This window comes from Mandrillus leucophaeus, unplaced genomic scaffold (assembly GCF_000951045.1).
Source record: "Mandrillus leucophaeus isolate KB7577 unplaced genomic scaffold, Mleu.le_1.0 Scaffold167, whole genome shotgun sequence".
Classification (NCBI taxonomy): domain Eukaryota; kingdom Metazoa; phylum Chordata; class Mammalia; order Primates; family Cercopithecidae; genus Mandrillus; species Mandrillus leucophaeus.
In genome coordinates, this window is record NW_012101665.1 from 821,090 (window position 1) to 839,452 (window position 18,363).

General features: G+C 40.3%; 1 protein-coding gene across 1 annotated transcript in view; it reads left to right on the plus strand.

The window, feature by feature from the left end:
• Window positions 1-6,096: 6,096 nt before the first annotated feature.
• MCMDC2 (minichromosome maintenance domain containing 2) overlaps window positions 6,097-18,363 on the plus strand; it is a 52,317-nt gene continuing 40,050 nt past the window's right edge. Inside the window, exons 1-8 of the mRNA XM_011976483.1 lie at window positions 6,097-6,182; window positions 9,398-9,590; window positions 9,682-9,812; window positions 9,887-9,946; window positions 12,674-12,869; window positions 13,910-14,032; window positions 14,151-14,255; window positions 16,199-16,324. Coding sequence (XP_011831873.1) covers window positions 9,497-9,590; window positions 9,682-9,812; window positions 9,887-9,946; window positions 12,674-12,869; window positions 13,910-14,032; window positions 14,151-14,255; window positions 16,199-16,324 — 835 coding nt within the window. The 5' untranslated portion in view covers window positions 6,097-6,182; window positions 9,398-9,496. The remainder of the gene's footprint in view (window positions 6,183-9,397; window positions 9,591-9,681; window positions 9,813-9,886; window positions 9,947-12,673; window positions 12,870-13,909; window positions 14,033-14,150; window positions 14,256-16,198; window positions 16,325-18,363) is intronic.

Here is an 18,363-nt window from a genome sequence, read left to right on the forward strand (position 1 = left end):
AAAAAAAAAAAAAAAAAGAAGTTAAATTGATCCTCTTCACTGATGATTTTTTTTTTTTTCTTTTGAGACATAGTCTTGCCCTCATGCCCAGGCTGAAGTGCAGTAGTGCAATCACGGTTTGCTATAGCTCAATCTCCCAGGCTCAAGTGATGCTCCCACCTCAGCCTCTCAAGTAGCTGGGACTACAGGCACACACCTGTAGTTTATCATATAGCCAGTCATGCCTGGCTAACTTCATTTTTAGTAGAGATGAGGTATTCCTATGTTGCCCAGTCTGGTCTCGAACTCCTGACCTCAAGCAGTCCTCCCTCCTCAGCCTCCCAAAATGTTGGGATTACAGGCATGAACCACCACACCTGGCCTGATCCTATATCTAGGAAAACCTGGCCACGCACAGTGGCTCATGTCTGTAATCCCAGCACTTTAGGAGGCCAAGGCAGGCAGGTCACTTGAGTCCAGGAGTTAAAGACCAGCCTGGCTAACATGGTGAAACCCTGTCTCTACAAAAAAATAAAAAATTATCCAGACATGTTGGTACACCTCTGTAGTCCCAGCTACTTGGGAAGCAGAGGTGAGAGGATTGCTTGAGCCCAGAAGGTCGAGGTTGCAGTGAGCTGTGATTGCACCACCAATGCACTCCAACCTGGGCTGCAGAGTGAGACCCTGTCTCAAAAAAAAAAAAAAAAGAAAAGAAAAAGAAAAAGAAAGAGAGAAAGTAAAAGACTCCACCCCAAAACTCTTAGGTTTGATAAATGAATTCCATAAAATTGCAGGATACAAAATCAACATACTAAAATCAGTAGCTTTTTTTTTTTTTTTTAAGCCAGAGCCTCACTCTGTTGCCCAGGCTGAAGTGCAGTGGCGCCATCTCACTACAACCTCCACCTCCTGGGTTTAAGTGATTCTCCTGCCTGAGCCTCCCAAGTAGCTGGGATTACAGGCGACCGCCACCACGCCCGGCTAATTTTTGTATTTTTAGTAGAGACAGGGTTTCACCATGTTGGCCAGGCTTGTCTTGAACTCCTGACTTCAGGTGATCCACCTGCCTTGGCCTCCCAAACTGTTGGGATTACAGGCATGAGCCACCACACCCGGCCAGTAGCATTTTTATACACCAATAATGATCTAGCTGAGAAAGCAAGTAAGAAGGCAGTTCCATTTACAATAGCAACAAAGCAGCAGCAACAACCAAAAAACACCTAGGAATAAATTTAAATAAGGGGGTGAAAGATCTCTACAAGGAAAACTGGAAAACACTGATGAAAGAAATTGAATATGACACAAATGGAAAAACATCTCATAGATCATGGATCAGAAGGATTAATATCATTAAAATGACCATGATGCCCAAAGCAACCTATAGATTGAATGCAATTCTTACCAGAATTAGAAAAGCTATCCTAAAATTCATATGGAACCAAAAAAGAGCCTGAATTGCCAAAGAAAGCCTGAGCAAAAAGAGCAAAGCTTGGCTGGGTGGCTCACATCTGTTAACCCCAGCACTTTGCAAGCCCAAAGCAGGAAGAAGACTTGAGCCCATGGCAATGAAGAGAGACTCCATCTCTACAAAAAATTTTAAAAACTAGCCAGGCATGGTGGCATGTGCCAGTAATCCCAGCTTCTTGGGAGGCTGAGGCGGGAGGATCGCTTGAACCTGGGAGTCCAAGGCTGCAGTGAGTTGTGATCACTCCACTGCACTCCAGCCTGGGTGACGGTGCAAGATCCCATCTCCAAAAAACAAACAAAAAGAAAAAAAAAAAAAACAAAGCTGGAGGCATCATTACCTGATTTTAACATATATTACAAGGCTGGCTGGGTGTGATGGCTCACACCTGCAATCCTAGCACTTTGGGAGGCTGAGATGGGCAGGTTGCTTGAGCCCAGGAGTTCAAGACCAGCAGGGCAACATGGTGAGACCCTGTCTACAAAAAATACAAAAAAAATTAGCTGGGTGTGGTGGTGCACACCTGTAGTCCCAGCTACTCGGGAGGCTGAGGCAGAAGGATCTTCTAATAGATTTTTCTGTATTTAATACATCCTTTAAAATACCTGGTAAGTCAGGTGTGGTTAGTCCCAGCTATTGCAGAGGCTGAAGTGGGAGGATCCCTTGAGCCCAGGAGACGAAGGTTGCAGTGAGCTGAGATGGCACCACTGCATTCCAGGCTGGGTGACAGAATAAGACTGTGTCTAAAAATATTTTTTTAAATTATCAGATGAAAACATGTCATGGCAAAAATAAAATTTAAAAATTAAAATTAAAAGAAACCTTTGAAAAAAAATTTAAAAATAAAAAATTGGCCCGGTGTGGTGGCTCACGCCTGTAACCCCAACACTTTGGGAGGCCAAGGCGGGTGGATCACCTGAGGTCAGGAGTTCGAGACCAGTCAGGCCAACATGGGGACACTCCGTCTCTACTAAAAATACAAAAATCAGCCGGGTATGGTGGCAGGCGCCTATAATCCCAGCTACTCAGGAGGGTGAGGCAGGAGAATCGCTTGAACCTGGGAGGCGGAGGTTGCAGTGAGACGAGGTCACACCATCGCACTCTAACCTGGGAGACAAGAGCAAAACTCCGTCTCAAAATAATAATAATAATAATAAAATAAAAACAAAAAATACAAAATAAAAGAAAGGTTTGTATTTCTCAAAACTCAAAAACTCATAAGACAATATGTAAGAGCCGTTCATTTTGCTGCATATTAATTATACCTCAATGAAAAATACTAAAAGGCAAAAAAAACTATATTAAAGGCAAAAGTAAAAATAATTCATAATTCTACCACCTTAATATTTGAGCCATTTTACCAGATTGCATGTAACTTGTTTCTGCTGTTTAGTGATGTTTTGTAAGAATAAAGTACTGTAAGTATGTAGCAATAAGCAACAATGGCATCTAGATATCACTATCATTTTCAGAGAGTTTGCAATGTATAAAAATGTGCTGAATTCTTAAGGTTTTAAATTCCGATTTTAGGTCTAACAGATTTTTTTTCTAAGAGTCTCACTTTGTTACCTAGGCCAGAGTCCAGTGGTGCAATCATAATGCACTGCAACTTCCCAGTCAGTCTCCCTAGTAGCTGGGACTACAGGTGCATGCATGCCATCACGCCTGACTGTGCAGATATTTTATAGGATGTATTAAATACATAAAAATCTATTAGAAGATTTTGCTGGACTTGGTTGATATAAAACTATTACTCTGGTGCAGAAATGAACAATGTTATGCCATGAACTGATTAAAATTAAAACTTTAAAATATCCGGATGCAGTGGCTCATACCTGTAATCCCACCACTTTGGGAGGCTGAGGCAGGCAGTTCACCTGAGGTCAGGAGTTCAAGACCAGCCTGGCCAACATAGTGAAACCCCAACTTTACTAGAAATTCAAAAATTAGCCAGGCGTGGTGGCATGTGCCTGTAATCCCAGCTACCTGGGAGGCTGAGGCACGAAAATTGCTTGGACCCAGGAGGCAGAGATCATGCCACTGTACTCCAACCTGGGCAACACAGCGTGACTCCATCTCAAAAAAACTTTAAAATATATAGATACCTTCTAGAAGAATTTATTCTACTTTAAAATGCAATGGCCATCACCAGACCATAGCCTATTCCCATATAAAATTGTAGTTATTATCACAGAATTGTAGTGCAAGACAATTTGAACATCCTCCTTGTTGTTGTAAATGGATTTCTACTCCTAAAACATATTTTATCTCACAACTAAAATAGATTATATTCTCCCAGACAAACTCTGAGATGTTTTGCCACCCCTATTATATATGAAAAGGGATGACCGCAATTACTTTTTCATGGTAAATGATCCAACCCAATGCAATGGAACAGAGTTGATAACTGTATCAAGGACACTAAAGGTCGAGGCTGGGCACAGTGGCTCATGCCTGTAATCCCAGCACTTCGGGAGACTGAGGTGGATGATTGCTTGAGCCCAGGAGTTTGAGACCAGCATGGGAAACAAAATGAGACCCCTGTCTCTACAAAAAAAAAAATTTAAAAGTTTGCCAGGCACAGTTGTAGTCTCAGCTACTTGGGAGGCTGAGGTGAGAGGATCACTTGAGCCAGGAGATTGAGACTGCAGTGAGCCCTGATTGGGCCCCTGCACCCCAGTCCTGTGACAGAGGTAGACCTTGTCTCAAAAAAAAAAAAAGTGGGGGGACCGGGCGCGGTGGCTCACGCCTGTAATCCCAGCACTTTGGGAGGCCGAGACGGGCGGATTACGAGGTCAGGAGATCGAGATCAACCTGGCTAACGGTGAAACCGCGTCTCTACTAAAAATGCAAAAAATTAGCCCGGCGTGGTGGCGGGCGCCTGTAGTCCCAGTTACTCCGGAGGCTGAGGCAGGAGAATGGCGTGAACCCGGGAGGCGGAGCTTGGAGTGAGCGGAGATCGCACCACCGCGGTGCACTCCAGCCTGGGCGACTGAGCAAGACTTGTCTCAAAAAAAAAAAAAAAGGAATACTAATGGTGGAGAAGCAGGCACAATTTAAGGGTTTGGGGTTTTTTGGTAACAGTTTCATTAAGTTGTTTTTTTGTTTTTTTGTTTTTTTTTTTTTGAGACTAGGTCTGGCTCTATCGCCCAGGTTGGAGTGCAGTGGTGTGATATCTGCTCACTGCAACTTCTGCCTCCCAGGTTCAAGTAATTCTCCTGCCTGCTAATAGTATTAATCCCGAGTAGCTGGGATTACAGGTGCGCACCACCACACCTGGTTAATTTTTGTATTTTTAGTAGAGATGGGGTTTCACCATGTTGTCCAGGCTGGTGTCCAACTCCCGACTTCAAGTGATCCACCCACCTTGGCCTCCCAAAGTGCTGGGATTATAGGCGTGAGCCACCGCACCTGGCCAACTTCAGTAATATTTAATTTAAGTACTGTACAATTCATCGATTTAAAATATACAGTTAACTGGCTTTCAGTAGATTCAGAGTTGTGCAACTATCACCACAATCAATTTTAGATCATTTCCATCACTTCTAAAAAAAAAACCCATGTGAATTCATGAACAACAAAAAAAATATGGCACACACACAATGGAATATTATTCAGCCTTAAAAAGGAAGAAACTAACATGCTACAACATGGATGAAACTGGAAGAAGTTCGGCAAAGTGAAGTAAGCCCGTCACAAATGGACAAATACTGTATGATTCTATTTACATGAGGTACCTGGAGTAGCCGAATTCAAGGAGGCAAAAAATGATGGTTGCCAGGGGATGAGGAAGAGAAGAATGGGGAGTTATTTAATGTATATGGAGTTTCAGTTTGGGACAATGAAAACGGTTCTACAGATAGTGGTGATGAGTGCACAGTGTGAACATAGGTAGTGTAACTGTACACTTTAGGATGGTTAAAATTGTATATTTTATGTATATTTTACCACAATTTAAAAAGAACAAGAAATCCCATAAGCATTAGCAATCTTTCTGCATTCTCAACCAATCTCTGGGAAACCACAAATTTGCTTTCTCTCTTTATAGATTCGCCTATTCTGGACATCTCATATAAACGAAATTACACAACATATGGCCTTTTGTATCTGACTTCTTCCACTTTACATAGTGTTTGCCAGGTTCATCCATGTTGCAGCATGTGTTAGTGTCTCATCCCGTTTTATGGCCAAAACCATTCCATTGTATGGCTACACCACAGTTATCCATTGATCGGCGATGGGCATTCATATTTCCACTTTGGGGCTACTGTGAATAATACTATGAACATTCGTGTAGAAGTTTCTGTGTGAACATATGTTTTCAATTATCTTGGGTGTATTTATAAATACCTAGGACTTGAACTGCTGGATCATAGGGTAACTTTATGTTGAGTCGTTTGAGGGAATACTGGAATGTCTTCCAAAGTGACTAGACATTTTGCATTCCCTGAAGCTGGGTTTTGAATTTTTTAAACATCAACACCTTTGGCCTGAGATAACAAAAACCAAACGTAGCCCTATCTTTTCTTTGCTTCGCTGGGAGGGAGTAAGAGTGAAGAAGTTAAAACGTAGGGAAAGAAGCCCGGCTAGTTCCCCTGCTGACTGGAGGGCGCGGGAGGTCCCGGCAAGCCCCGCGCAAGCCGCCCACAGCGGGTATATGCGCGCATGCGCGCTAGGGCTCCGCTCCGCCCACGCTGCAGGCGGCGAGCAACCGCTGCCGCGCTCGGTGGGAGTCAAGGTGGGTGAAAAGCACTACAGCGCTGGGGTCCCCCTAACTCGAGGTCGCCGCTGTCACTGGGAGGGGACCTCATGAGTCTGGACTCGCTTTCATCCGCTTTGGTGTGAAGCGTTTTCCTGCCATCTTCCCCTCACCAGTTCATCCTAGTGCTGACAGGGCACGGAGAGAAGACAGAATCCGCGTGCAGCAACACTCGGTGTTCGTTAGACTAAGGGAAGACAGGGAATTAGAATTTTATCCCTGTTCCCTCACTTAACGCTTTTCCACAGGCTTCTATGTCTTTTCCCGACTTAATCTGCTTCCGTGAAAACGCGTCCACTCCCCAGGGCCTCCGCTTTACGCACTGACACCCAGACTTAGCTGTAACTCTTTTGATGCTACGGAAAGCCAGGCCCTGATTTGTGGCCCGTTCCTCCTTACATCTATCAGGGAATCCCAAGGGTCCTCAAAGTCAGAATATCTCAAGGGAACTTTTCCTCATGTCCTTACGCTTCTCCTTGGGCTCCGTATTTCTATTAGAGCAGCAGCATCCACCCATACACATATTAAAACCCCACAGCTTTCGATTACTCTTCTCCGTATTGTAGACTGATCACCAGGTCCAGTGTGCAATCTTTAAAATTCTGGAATCGATCTCCCCCATTCTATTTCGTTCCTAATGCCCTGGATCAGGTCATCCACCTTGTAGGAATATATCCCAATAGGTAGAAACTGATTATCAGCTCTCCCGCTATTCCAACCTACTTTCTACATTGGCAGCAGGCACACGTTTCCAAAGTAAAAATCTGACTATGGGCTAGGTCTAGTGGCTCATACCTGTAATCCCAGCACTTTAGGAGGACGAGACAGCTACCCACGAGTTGGAGACCAGCCTGGGCAACATAGTAAGACCCCATCTCTATAACAAAATTAAAAATTATCTGGATGTGGTGGCGCATGCCTGTAGTCCCAGGCAGAGAAGGGAGGATAGCTTGAGCCCGGTAGATAAAGGCTGCGGCAAGCTGAGATCACACCACTGCGCTCCAACCTGGGCAACATAGTGAGACCCTGTCACACACAAAAAAAGTCTGACTATAATACTCCCCACCCTTAAAAAAAACTTTGATGGCTTCTCTTTGCCTGTATAATCTTCAAAAGCGTGCATAATCTGGCCTCACCCAACCATTTAATTACCAATAGTCTCCCTTCATTTCACCCCAGAAACCTAATGTTCTAGTGCAGCAAAGATGTGATGTTCTGAACACAACACACATTTTGAGATCATTGTACTTATGGCCACAGAGAAATAAACGCTAAAGTTTCACTTCTATGTTGCAGTGAAAAAGACAGTCTCAATTAGTTTTCTTTGGAAAGTAGCCGAACTCCACGTAATGGGTGTGTGGATCCAGTAGTGTAAAACTGATAGTGGGGGTGGGAGGTGACCTCTATCTCTGAAACTCTTTCTCTTCACCTCTCCTCCAATTAGTGAAATAGTCATCTATCAAATGTCACCTTAAAGTAGAATTCATAGCTTCTTCTCTATGACCCCACCGTCTTCAATGAAAATGTCTTAATAGAAAATGTTATGACACATATACAAGGATGACCCCAAATTTTGTGAAATATTTCGTATATGTTGTTCCTTTCATGCTACCTGGTATATTCATATTTCTATTACAGCACTTAAATTGCCATGTAACTGTTTACATATATGTCTTCTCTCACTGAACTCTTTCTGAAGGATAGGGACCACGTTTTACTCATCTTAGTATCCTTAGTGCCTAGGACAATCTCGTATCCAACCTATAGTAGTAGCCAAATAAATATTTGGTAATGAGGCCGGGTGCGGTGGCTCACACCTGTAATCCCAGCACTTTGGGAGGCCAAGGCGGGCAGATCACTTGAGGTCAGGAGTTCGAGACCAACCTGGCCAACATGGTGAAACCCGTCTCCACTAAAAATACAAAAATTAGCTGGGCCAGGTGACACGTGGCTGTAATCCCAGCTACTTGTGAGACTGAAGCAAGAGAATCATCTGAACCCAAGGGGTGGAGATTGGAGTGAGCCAACATAGTACCTGCCACTGCACTCCAGCCTAGGCGACAGAATGAGACTCCATCTCACAAAAACAGACAAACAAACAAAAAAAAAACTGGTAATGAGTGAATAATGTATTAGTCATTATTTCTGACTTCTCTATCTCTGCCTAGCAACTTCTTGAAAGGCAGGATCCAATCTTAATCATTTTATTTTTAGCACCTATTAATCATTTTATTTCTAGCACCTGTTACAACTACTGACATATATTGTTTCCGGTTAGTATTTGCTGTCTTTCAATGAATTTCACATATTCCATTCTTTACTCATTACTGTGGTTTAATGTTTTATGTTGGTCACTAGCATAAGATTTAAAATTGGAGGGGACTTTAATCATCTGATACAACACTTTCGTTTCCTGCGGATAAAGATACTGAGCCAAGAGAGGTCAGATGATTTCCCCATAGCAATCAGGAAATGCTGGATCTAGAACCAAGTTCTCAGGTTTCCCAGGTTAATACTCATTCTACTATATTTTGTTACTTAGATTGAATTTATAAAACAACTTTTACCAGTTTCATTTTTTAAACAACACCTGCAAAGGACCCTCATCATCAGATATTGTTTATCTCAAACATTTTTGGGAGCACCTCTGTTAAGAGACATTTGAGGTTCCTGTTTTTAAGTTTTCAGTCTTGTGAAGGATCTCATAACAATCTGGATAAAAATGTTATTTGGGCCGGGTGCAGTGGCTCACACCTGTAATCCCAGCACTTTGGGAGGCTGAGGCCGGCGGATCATGAGGTCAGGAGATCGAGACCATCCTGGCTAACACAATGAAACCCCTTCTCTACTAAAAATACAAAAAATTAGCCAGGTGTAGTGGCACACACCTGTAGTCCCAGCTACTTGGGAGGCTAAGGCAGGAGAATCGCTTGAACCTGGGAGGCAGAGGTTGCAGTGAACTGAGATCACGCCACTGCACTACAGCCTGGGCGACAGAGCGAGACTCCATCTCAAAAAAAAAAAAAAAAGAAAGATAAAAAAGTTATTTGGCAAAAGAAAGCAACGTTTTGTTTTTCTTTGGGTAGGAATGTTTTTAAGTTGGAAGTTTTGCCTAGTTTTAGTTCACTGTCAACTTTAATAATTTGTGAAGTCTTATTAGAGATTTTCAAAAATAAAATTAATTTTATTTCTAGGTTTTCACATCCCTTCTATGAGTTTTGCCATCTGTAGCTTTTACCAACAATTGTGGTTTAATCAATTAGAAATAGAGACGAGTCATTAACCAGGAGAAAATGTCAAATCTAAAAATGAAAGAGGCGGCCCTCATCTATCTTGACAGAAGTGGAGGCCTCCAAAAGTTTATAGATGATTGCAAGTACTACAATGGTACGTTCAGCAAAAGTGAGTAATTTTTAAAACTTTCAAATAAACTCCTACACATAGCTATCCTGACTTTTACATTTGTATATTTTCACAGATTCAAAACAAAGCTATGCTGTCTATCGATTCAAAATTTTAATAAATCCCTCTGATGTTGTTGAATTAGATGCTGAGCTTGGAAATCACATTTTACACCAACCTTTAAAAGCAGCTGAAGTTTTTCAATCAGTAAGTCAAAAAAAGAAATAATTTTGTGCCACACGGAATTTTTGGTAACTTTTTTTGTTTGTTTGAAATCACAGGTCTGTTTTATTGCTGTTAAGACTCTCTCATTAATTGGACAATTGCAGACTGAAACACAAGTAAGTTTTAGTTAAATTTAACTAAGCAATCTCAGGTACAAATTCACATGATGACTGTAAAAAGGTATTTTTATATTCATAGACTTTTTTTAAAAAAGGATAGTACATTTTTTTAAAGTTCAATAGAATATCTTACATATGCATCTTTATTTCTCATATTATCCCTTATAACATTAAACACTTTTTTTTTTTTTTTGAGATGGAGTCTCGCTCTGTCGCCAGGCTGGAGTGCGGTGGTGCAATCTCGGCTCACTGCAGCCTCTGCCTCCTGGGTTCAAACAATTCTTCTGCCTCAGCCTCCCGAGTAGCTGGGATTACAGGTGCCCGCCACCACGCTTAGCTAATATTTTTATTTTTAGTGAAGACGGGGTTTCACCATGTTGGCCAGGCTGGTCTCAAACTCCTGACCCCGTGATCCGCCCACATTGGCCTCCTGAAGTGCTGGGATTACGGGTGTGAGCAACCACGCCTGGCCAACATTAAACACTTGTATAATAAAACTTTTCAAACATACCCAAAAGTAAAGGGAATAATACAGTGAACCTTCATATATCTACCACTCAACTCAGATTCAATATTATAATATTTTTTCATACCTGCATCATGAATTTTTTTTCTAAAATATTTTAAAGCAAATCCCAGGCATTCTATTATTTTATCTCTACATACTTTAGTATCAACCTGTAAAAATTATGGACATTTTTCTTTTTTCTTTTTTTGAGAAGGAGTTTCACTCTTGTTGCCCAGCCTGGAGTGCAATGGCGCTATCTCGACTAACTACAACCTGCACCTCCCGGGTTCAAGCAATTCTCCTGCCTCAGCCTCCCAAGTAGCTGGGATTACAGGCATATGCCACCACGCCTGACTAATTTTGTATTTTTAGTGGAGATGGGGTTTCTCCATGTTGGTCAGACTGGTCTCGAACTCCCAACCTCAGGTGATCCACCTGCCTCGGCCTCCCAAAGTGCTGGCATTACAGGCATGAGCCACCATGCCCGGCTGTGGACATTTTTGTTATGTAACCAGAATGTTATCACCCCTACACAAGTAACAATAATTCCTTGATATTATCTAAAGTCCAGTTTACATTTAAATTTGCCCAATTGTTTCAAGAATATCTTACAGTAGGTTTGTTCCAAATCAGGACCAAAACAAAGTTCACACATTATAATTTGTTCTTACATCTCACTAAGTCTCTTTCAGTCTAGAGCCATTTCCTCTCCCTCCCTTTTTAGACCATTAACTTTTTGAAGAAACTAATTGTCCTATGTTATATAATCTTGATTTGTCCTAATTGCTTCCTTGTAGGGCTATTTATCTTATTTCCCTAACCTCATATTTCTAAAATAGAAGTTGACTGTAAAAGCTTTTTAGATTCAGATTCAAATCACTTGACAAGAATACGTAATAGTTAGTGTAATGTATTACATATTGTGCTATATCAGGAGGATATAGTATCTATTGTTGCACTTTTAACAGTGTCACAATTGATTAATGGGTTCCTGTGATGTCATTCCCTTCTCTCCATTATACAGTTTCTCGTCAACTTTCACCTAATGGTTTTAGCAGCCATTGATGTTCATTGCCTAGAATTCGTTATTTCATTAGGAGTTGCAAAATTGCAATTTTTCTAGTTTTAGCATTCTTTCTGAATTAGCTGAAATTCTTCTGTAAGACTAATTTTCTCTCATCAGCTAGTTAGTTACTCTGAAATATAATTTGTGCAGGAAAAGCAGGGTAAATGATTTTTTGCCTTTATAAAGAGTAATGAGTTGAAATCTAGCAGCCTCCAATAATGACCAATTTTTTGGGGGGGGTTCCTTTTTTAAATATGAGGAACTCATGAACTTTTAAATATATACAATATGTTTCAGTGAGTCTCTGTCATTCCTTTTGATGCTCATATTATCCTACCTTTTGTCATTGGGGGTCCCTTCAAGGTTGCTCCTATGTCTTTTTGACACAGGCCATTTGTTAGAAGATACCCCAAGTTCATCTGTTATATTTTCTATCCTAGGCCTGAAATCAGCCATTTCCCCCAAGGAATCCTGATTCCTTTTAGTGAGAAAAGATACTTAACAAGAGATCACAATCTGGGCACTAGGCATGCTTCTTTGCTACTTGGCTGACTTTTTTTTTTTTTTTTTTTTTTTTTTGAGACGGAGTCTCACTCTGTCGCCCAGGCTGGAGTGCAGTGGCACAGTCTCGGCTCACTGCAAGCTCCACCTCCCGGGTTCACACCATTCTCCTGCCTTAGCCTCCCAAGTAGCTGGGATTACAGGGGCCCGCCACCATGCCTGGCTAATTTTTTGTATTTTTAGTAGAGACAGGGTTTCACCGTGTTAGCCAGGATGGTCTCTATCTCCTGACCTCATGATCTACCAGCCTTGGCCTCCCAAAGTGCTGGGATTACAGGCGTGAGCTACCGCACCTGGCCCTGGTTGACATTGCTTTTTAAGTCTTTTCAGTGGATATGGTCAGAAATTGTGTATATTTAAGGAAAAATTTAAAGTTCATAATGCTATTTTCAATTAAAATATTAGATGGCAGGATTTTTACTTCTTTAACTTTATACTTGAATATCATTTCTCTAAGGCTTAAAATTTTGATTCCTAAGAACATTAACATATCATTACTTGACTTACTCTATAATATACTTACTATATTGTAATACAAGTCAAATTGGATTTTCAATTTTCATTAATACCATTTTTATGTTCTTATTAGATTAATATAGTGCTGAAATTAACACATTTACCTCCCCTGCCAAGTTATGGTCTTGATCTGTGTGAATTTCCACTTGATTATACATCTCAGAGATTTTATATGATGCAAGGAATTGTGATTGCAATGACAACTGTAACCAAGTATACACAAGGTGCAAGATTTCTTTGTTCAGATGAAGCATGCCCTCTTTCAAAAGGTAAATATTAAAAAGGCAAATCAAAGCATTAAGCAATTGGCTAGGCATGGTGACTCACACCTGTAATCCCTTCACTTTGGGAAGCTGAGGAGGGAGGATCACCTGATCTCAGCAGTTTGAGACCAGCGCAACATGGAGAAACCTCATCTCTACAAAAAATACAAAAATTAGCCCAGCATAGTGGCACATGCCTGTAGTCCCAGCTATTCAAGAGACTGAGTTGGGAGGATTGCTTGGGCCAGGGAGGTCGAGGCTTCAGTGAGCTGTGTTCATGCCACTGTACTCCAGCCTGGATGACAAAGAGAGACCCTGTCTAAAAAAATAAATAAATAAATAAATTGAACAATTTATTGTTTAATCCTAAATCATATTTACAATTAGTTATAAAACACTCACAAAATAGAAAAAATTTAAATAAAAATTTTATATCTCCTAGTGTTTATATATTTACTTTGCATAATCTTGAAATGCATTTTTTCTCCTTTTCTCTGCCACCCCCATCTTAACAAGTGCACCTATATTGCTGAAGTACTTGCTCTTCTCACACATTATTTCATGACGTTGTGAATGAAACATTTAATGTCCTCTCTCAACCCTTTGGCTTAACCTCAGTTTAGTCCTTCTCCAGGACTTCAAAATTATCCCCGCCACCTCTCACTGGGGTTGATTGACCCTCCTGTCTTCTCTCTGAACACTCTGCAAATGAATACCACAGGTGGAAATTACCTGTTTCTCACTGCCACATATAGAAATTGTGTGCTTAAGCATCCATATTGCCAGTGCCTTAGCACAGTGCCTTGCAAAAACAGCTGTTAACTGTTAATTGAACTAACCTGAACTCAAATGCAAAACTGAATTAATTCCATTTTGAATTAGACTAATTTTAAAGTACTGAAATAGCTACAATCTGTTAGTGTCAGTAATAAAAGAAAAAAGAAAATGTAAAATTAAAAAATTAAAAAATAACAACAATAACAAAAGAAACAAAATAGATAGCTAAATCTGAAAGCAAATGTATCTTACCACTGTTTTTCTTTCAGGATTTCAGTATATAAGAGTGCATGTGCCTGGTGCTACAGAATCTGCAACAATAAGAAATGACTTTTTGTGTAATCTATGTGCATCTTCACTTCAAGAAGACAGAAAATTTAGAGTACTTGGTGGTAATATGCATTTACATTTTGTAATTACAATTTTTAAAGTAGTGTCTGATATTTCAATATGGAAATTAAATTAAATATATATTCTAATATCTAATTCTTTTTTGCTCTTTGCTTTAAGATAAACAAATAGTTGAAATAATTGCCACAAAGGGACTTCATGCTTTTCAAGGACATTCTAACAATCAGCCATTTAGGTTTCAATCTGTTACAATTTTCCTAAGAGGTAAGTGAATTCTGTTTGAACTCAAAATAAATTGCTATAAGTATGTAACTGGCTGGGCACAGGGGCTGGCTCATGCCTGTAATCCCAACACTTTGGGAGGCTGAGGTGGGAGGATCACTTGAGGCCAGGAGTTTGAGACCAGCTTAAGCAATATAGTGAGACCCCATCTCTATAAAAAATTTAAAAATAAAAAATTAGCTAGATGTGGTGGCATATGTCTGTAGTCCTAGGTACCTGGGAAGCTAAGGTGGGATGGTGGGAGGATTGACTAAGCCCAGGAGTTGGAGGCTGCAGTGAGCCATGATGGTGCCACGGCACTCCAGTCTGGGCAACCGAGACCGTGTCTCTAAAAAAATAAAAAAACACTGGCCAGTGCAGGCGTGGTGGCTCAAGCCTGTAATCCCAGCACTTTGAGAGGCTTAGGATGGTTGATCACCTGAGGTCAGGAGTTCAAGACCAGCCTGGCCAACGTGGTGAAACCCCATCTCTACTAAAAATACAAAAATTAGCCAGGCTTGGTGACGGACACCTGTAATCTCAGCTACTCAGGGTGCTGAGGCAGGAGAATCGCTTGAACCCGGGAAGCAGAGGCTGCAGTGAGCCAATATCGTGCCACTGCACACCAGCCTGGGCGACAGATTGGGACTCCATCTCAGAAAAAAAGCCATTGACTTGTTTATGCTTATAAATTATAAATGGTATTTCTATATCTTAAGAATCACAAGTCTTCTAATTCTTGAGTGTTTTAAAAGAGTCATATTTAGTTAATATATCAATTATTCATTCAGTCATACAACACTCACTTAAAATGATATTAGGACCGACTGTGTCCCAAGCACTGAGCTAAGTCCCAGGGCCACAGTTGTTTTAAGACAATGGGATCTCCTATTATTCTATGTGTGTGTCTTACATAAATATTGGAGTTATTGTTCAGCTCTCTGGGGCTAGAGAGAAAAGAAAAAAAAAGGAAGACCACTCTGATCACAGAGATAAGTTAACCCTTGCTCCTTCCTGTAAACCTTTCTTTCACAGCTTTACAACCAACCAACTTCTAACTGTGGCATGGAGGATCAAAATTTTTAGTGTGTTTTTTAAAATAAATTTTGAACTCATGCAAAGTGTTGCCCAAACTCTAGGTATGAGAGAGGAACCTAGTATAATACAAGAGGGTAGACTTTGTAGGTAGGCAAACCTAAATGTGAATTTCAGTTCTGCTTCTTACTAGTTATTTAGCTTTGTGCAAGCCATGTAACCTCTCGGTTTTTTCATATATAAAACACAGATAAGAATATCTTACAGGCTGAGCATGGTGGTTTACACCTGTAATCCCAACACTTTAGGACGCTGAGGCAGGAGGATTGCTTGAACCTTAGAATTTGAGGTTACAGTGAGCTGATTGTGCCACTGCACTACAGCCTGGGCAACAGAGCAAGACTTTGTCTCAAAAACAAACAAAAAAACACATATTTTATAAGTTAAATAATGTTTTTACAAGTACTTACATGTATTGTAGACAGTAAAATTATTTTCCTCTCAAATAATATTATCACTTGTAAGGTCATTTTTATTAACATTCCTTTTCATTGAATGGAAAAATGTTTCATCTTATATGGAATAATTTTATTTTCTTTCGACCATGTTATAGAAGAGTGTCTAGTTGCTATATCACATGCTTCTTGAAGTTAAAGTCATCATTGCAAATAAGAATCAAAATTTATCAGCAATAAAATTGCATCAGTTTATATTATTAGTGTCACTTTATGTGGATATTATGCTAAACAAAAATACTCCTAACTCAACCACTTTATGTGGATATTATGCTAAACAAAAATACTCCTAACTCAACTACTGAATTGTTACTAGTTCTGGATCTTTGAACCATATGTTCATGTACAAAGTTCATTTAGTGAATATGCATTTTCTTCTGTTTTTAATAATTTTAGATGAATCAGTGAATAAAATGAATATAGGAAATGAATATAAAATTATTGGAATTCCAACCTGTGTAAAAGCTTCACAAACTGCTGTCTGTATAGAAGCAAATAGCATAACTTTTTGTAATTCAAAAGGTAAGGAAAATTTTAGTATTATATATTAACAAATATTTAAATTTAAATCTATTTGTTCCACAGATAAGTATGGTTTGCCTATGTGCTAGGCATTCTTTTAAGCACTAAGAATACAGTTGTAAACAGGACAGTCAAGGTTTCTGCTCTTAAGTCATATGGCAGACAGTCAATAAACATGTAAAGTAAGCAAAAGACAATTTCAGATAATAAGTACATGAAGGAAATAAAACAGGATAATGTTGTGGAAACTTTCTAGCATGCAGGACTCCTTTCTTTGGGCTAAGCCTTATTTTAATTTTTAAAATAATTAATAATGAGAAAAATGTTTCAGGATTAGAGATTAGTCAAAGGATTTTTCTATACCACTAGCCAAGGCAATTCTGGGTTAACTGTTGTGGTCTGAGAAGGAGAGCTCAATAAAGTAGCATCCTTGGCTGGGCGCTGTGGCTCACACCTGTAATCCCAGCACTTTGGGAGGCCAAGGTGGGTGGCTCACGAGGTCAGGAGTTCAAGACCAGCCTGGCCAAGATGGTGAGACCCCATCTCTACTAAAAATACAAAAGTAGCCGGGCACAGTGGCAGGTGCCTGTAATCCCAGCTACTTGGGAGGCTGAGGCAGGAGAATCGGTTGAACCTGGGTGACAGAGGTTGCAGTAAGGCAATATTGCACCACTGCACTCCAGCCTAGGTGATAGAATGAGATTCCGTCTAAAAAAAAAAAAAAAGCATCCTTTTCTTCAACTGAATTCTGAACCAAATCAAGAAATAAGATAAAGGCAGATGAGGACCAAAATATCACCTTTATTACTGATAATTTCCTTTAACAACTCCAACATGCGTTAGCATTATGTAAACAAAAGTGGAGAGCAGACCTATTCTTTCAACTTGGCTCACAAGTATCTAAATATAGAAAAGGCTGGTTAAATCTTGAATAGAGTTGGATTTTTTTGTAATCTGTATGTTCCCTGAATGGGCTATATATATTCAAAGTGATCCCTAAATGCAGAAGGACCTGAGGAACCAAAGCAGGCAGACAAGTCCAGCTTGTCATTATAGGATGGTTTTACTGGGGAACTTAAGGACAGAAGCATGATCTTGGGCAGCCGCAAGACAGGTGGATCTCCATGCTATTACCCCCAGACCCAGGAATTATATAGGGAAGGAGTACACACGCTTCCGAGGGATTGGATAGGAATTGATCTAAGGACAGGATTTACAGTAAGTATTAATTATCAAGGTTGATTGATCTAAGGGCAGGATTTATGGTAAGTATGTGCTCTTGCTTGAGGAACAATAGATCAACTGGCAATTTCCCAGCATTCACAGATCTGGGGTTTACCAGAAGTCAACATGGTAGATTAGCTTCCAAGATGAAGTTTCTTTTCTTTCTCTTTTTCTTTCTTTTTTTTTTTTGAGACGGAGTCTTGCTCTGTCGCCCAGGCTGGGGTACAGTGACGCTATCTTGGCTCACTGCAACATCCACCTCCCGGGTTCAAGGGATTCTCCTGCCTCAGCCTCCTGAGTGGCTGGGATTACAGGTGCTTACCACCACGCCCAGCTAATTTTTGTATTTTTAGTAGAAACGGGGTTTCACCATGTTGACGAGGCTGGTCTCGAACTCCTGACCTGATCTGCCCACCTCGGCCTCCCAAAGTGCTGCAATTACAGGCATGAGCCACCACGCTCAGCCCAGGATGAAGTTTCTTTAGCTTCCATACTGTGGGTAATCATCAGTAGTAATAGACACCCAAGTTGAATTTAAATGCAAGTAGATTCTAAATACTTCTACTTTCTTGAAGAGAAAAACTTCTTAAAAGAACAAAAATGTTAAAGAAAGAAAGCACTGATGGATTATAGAGGGTTTAGTGATCTTTTAAATATTTTCTGCTAAGTGTTTTAAAATTTATTGATTTGGTAGCAGAACATGACTTTTCTGTAGATGGAGAGTGTGCTTTCTTATGCTGAACTCCAGAATGAGACATATTTAACTACCCAAATGTGGCAAGAGCTGAACTAAAGTAGGCCTCTCTTAGTCCATG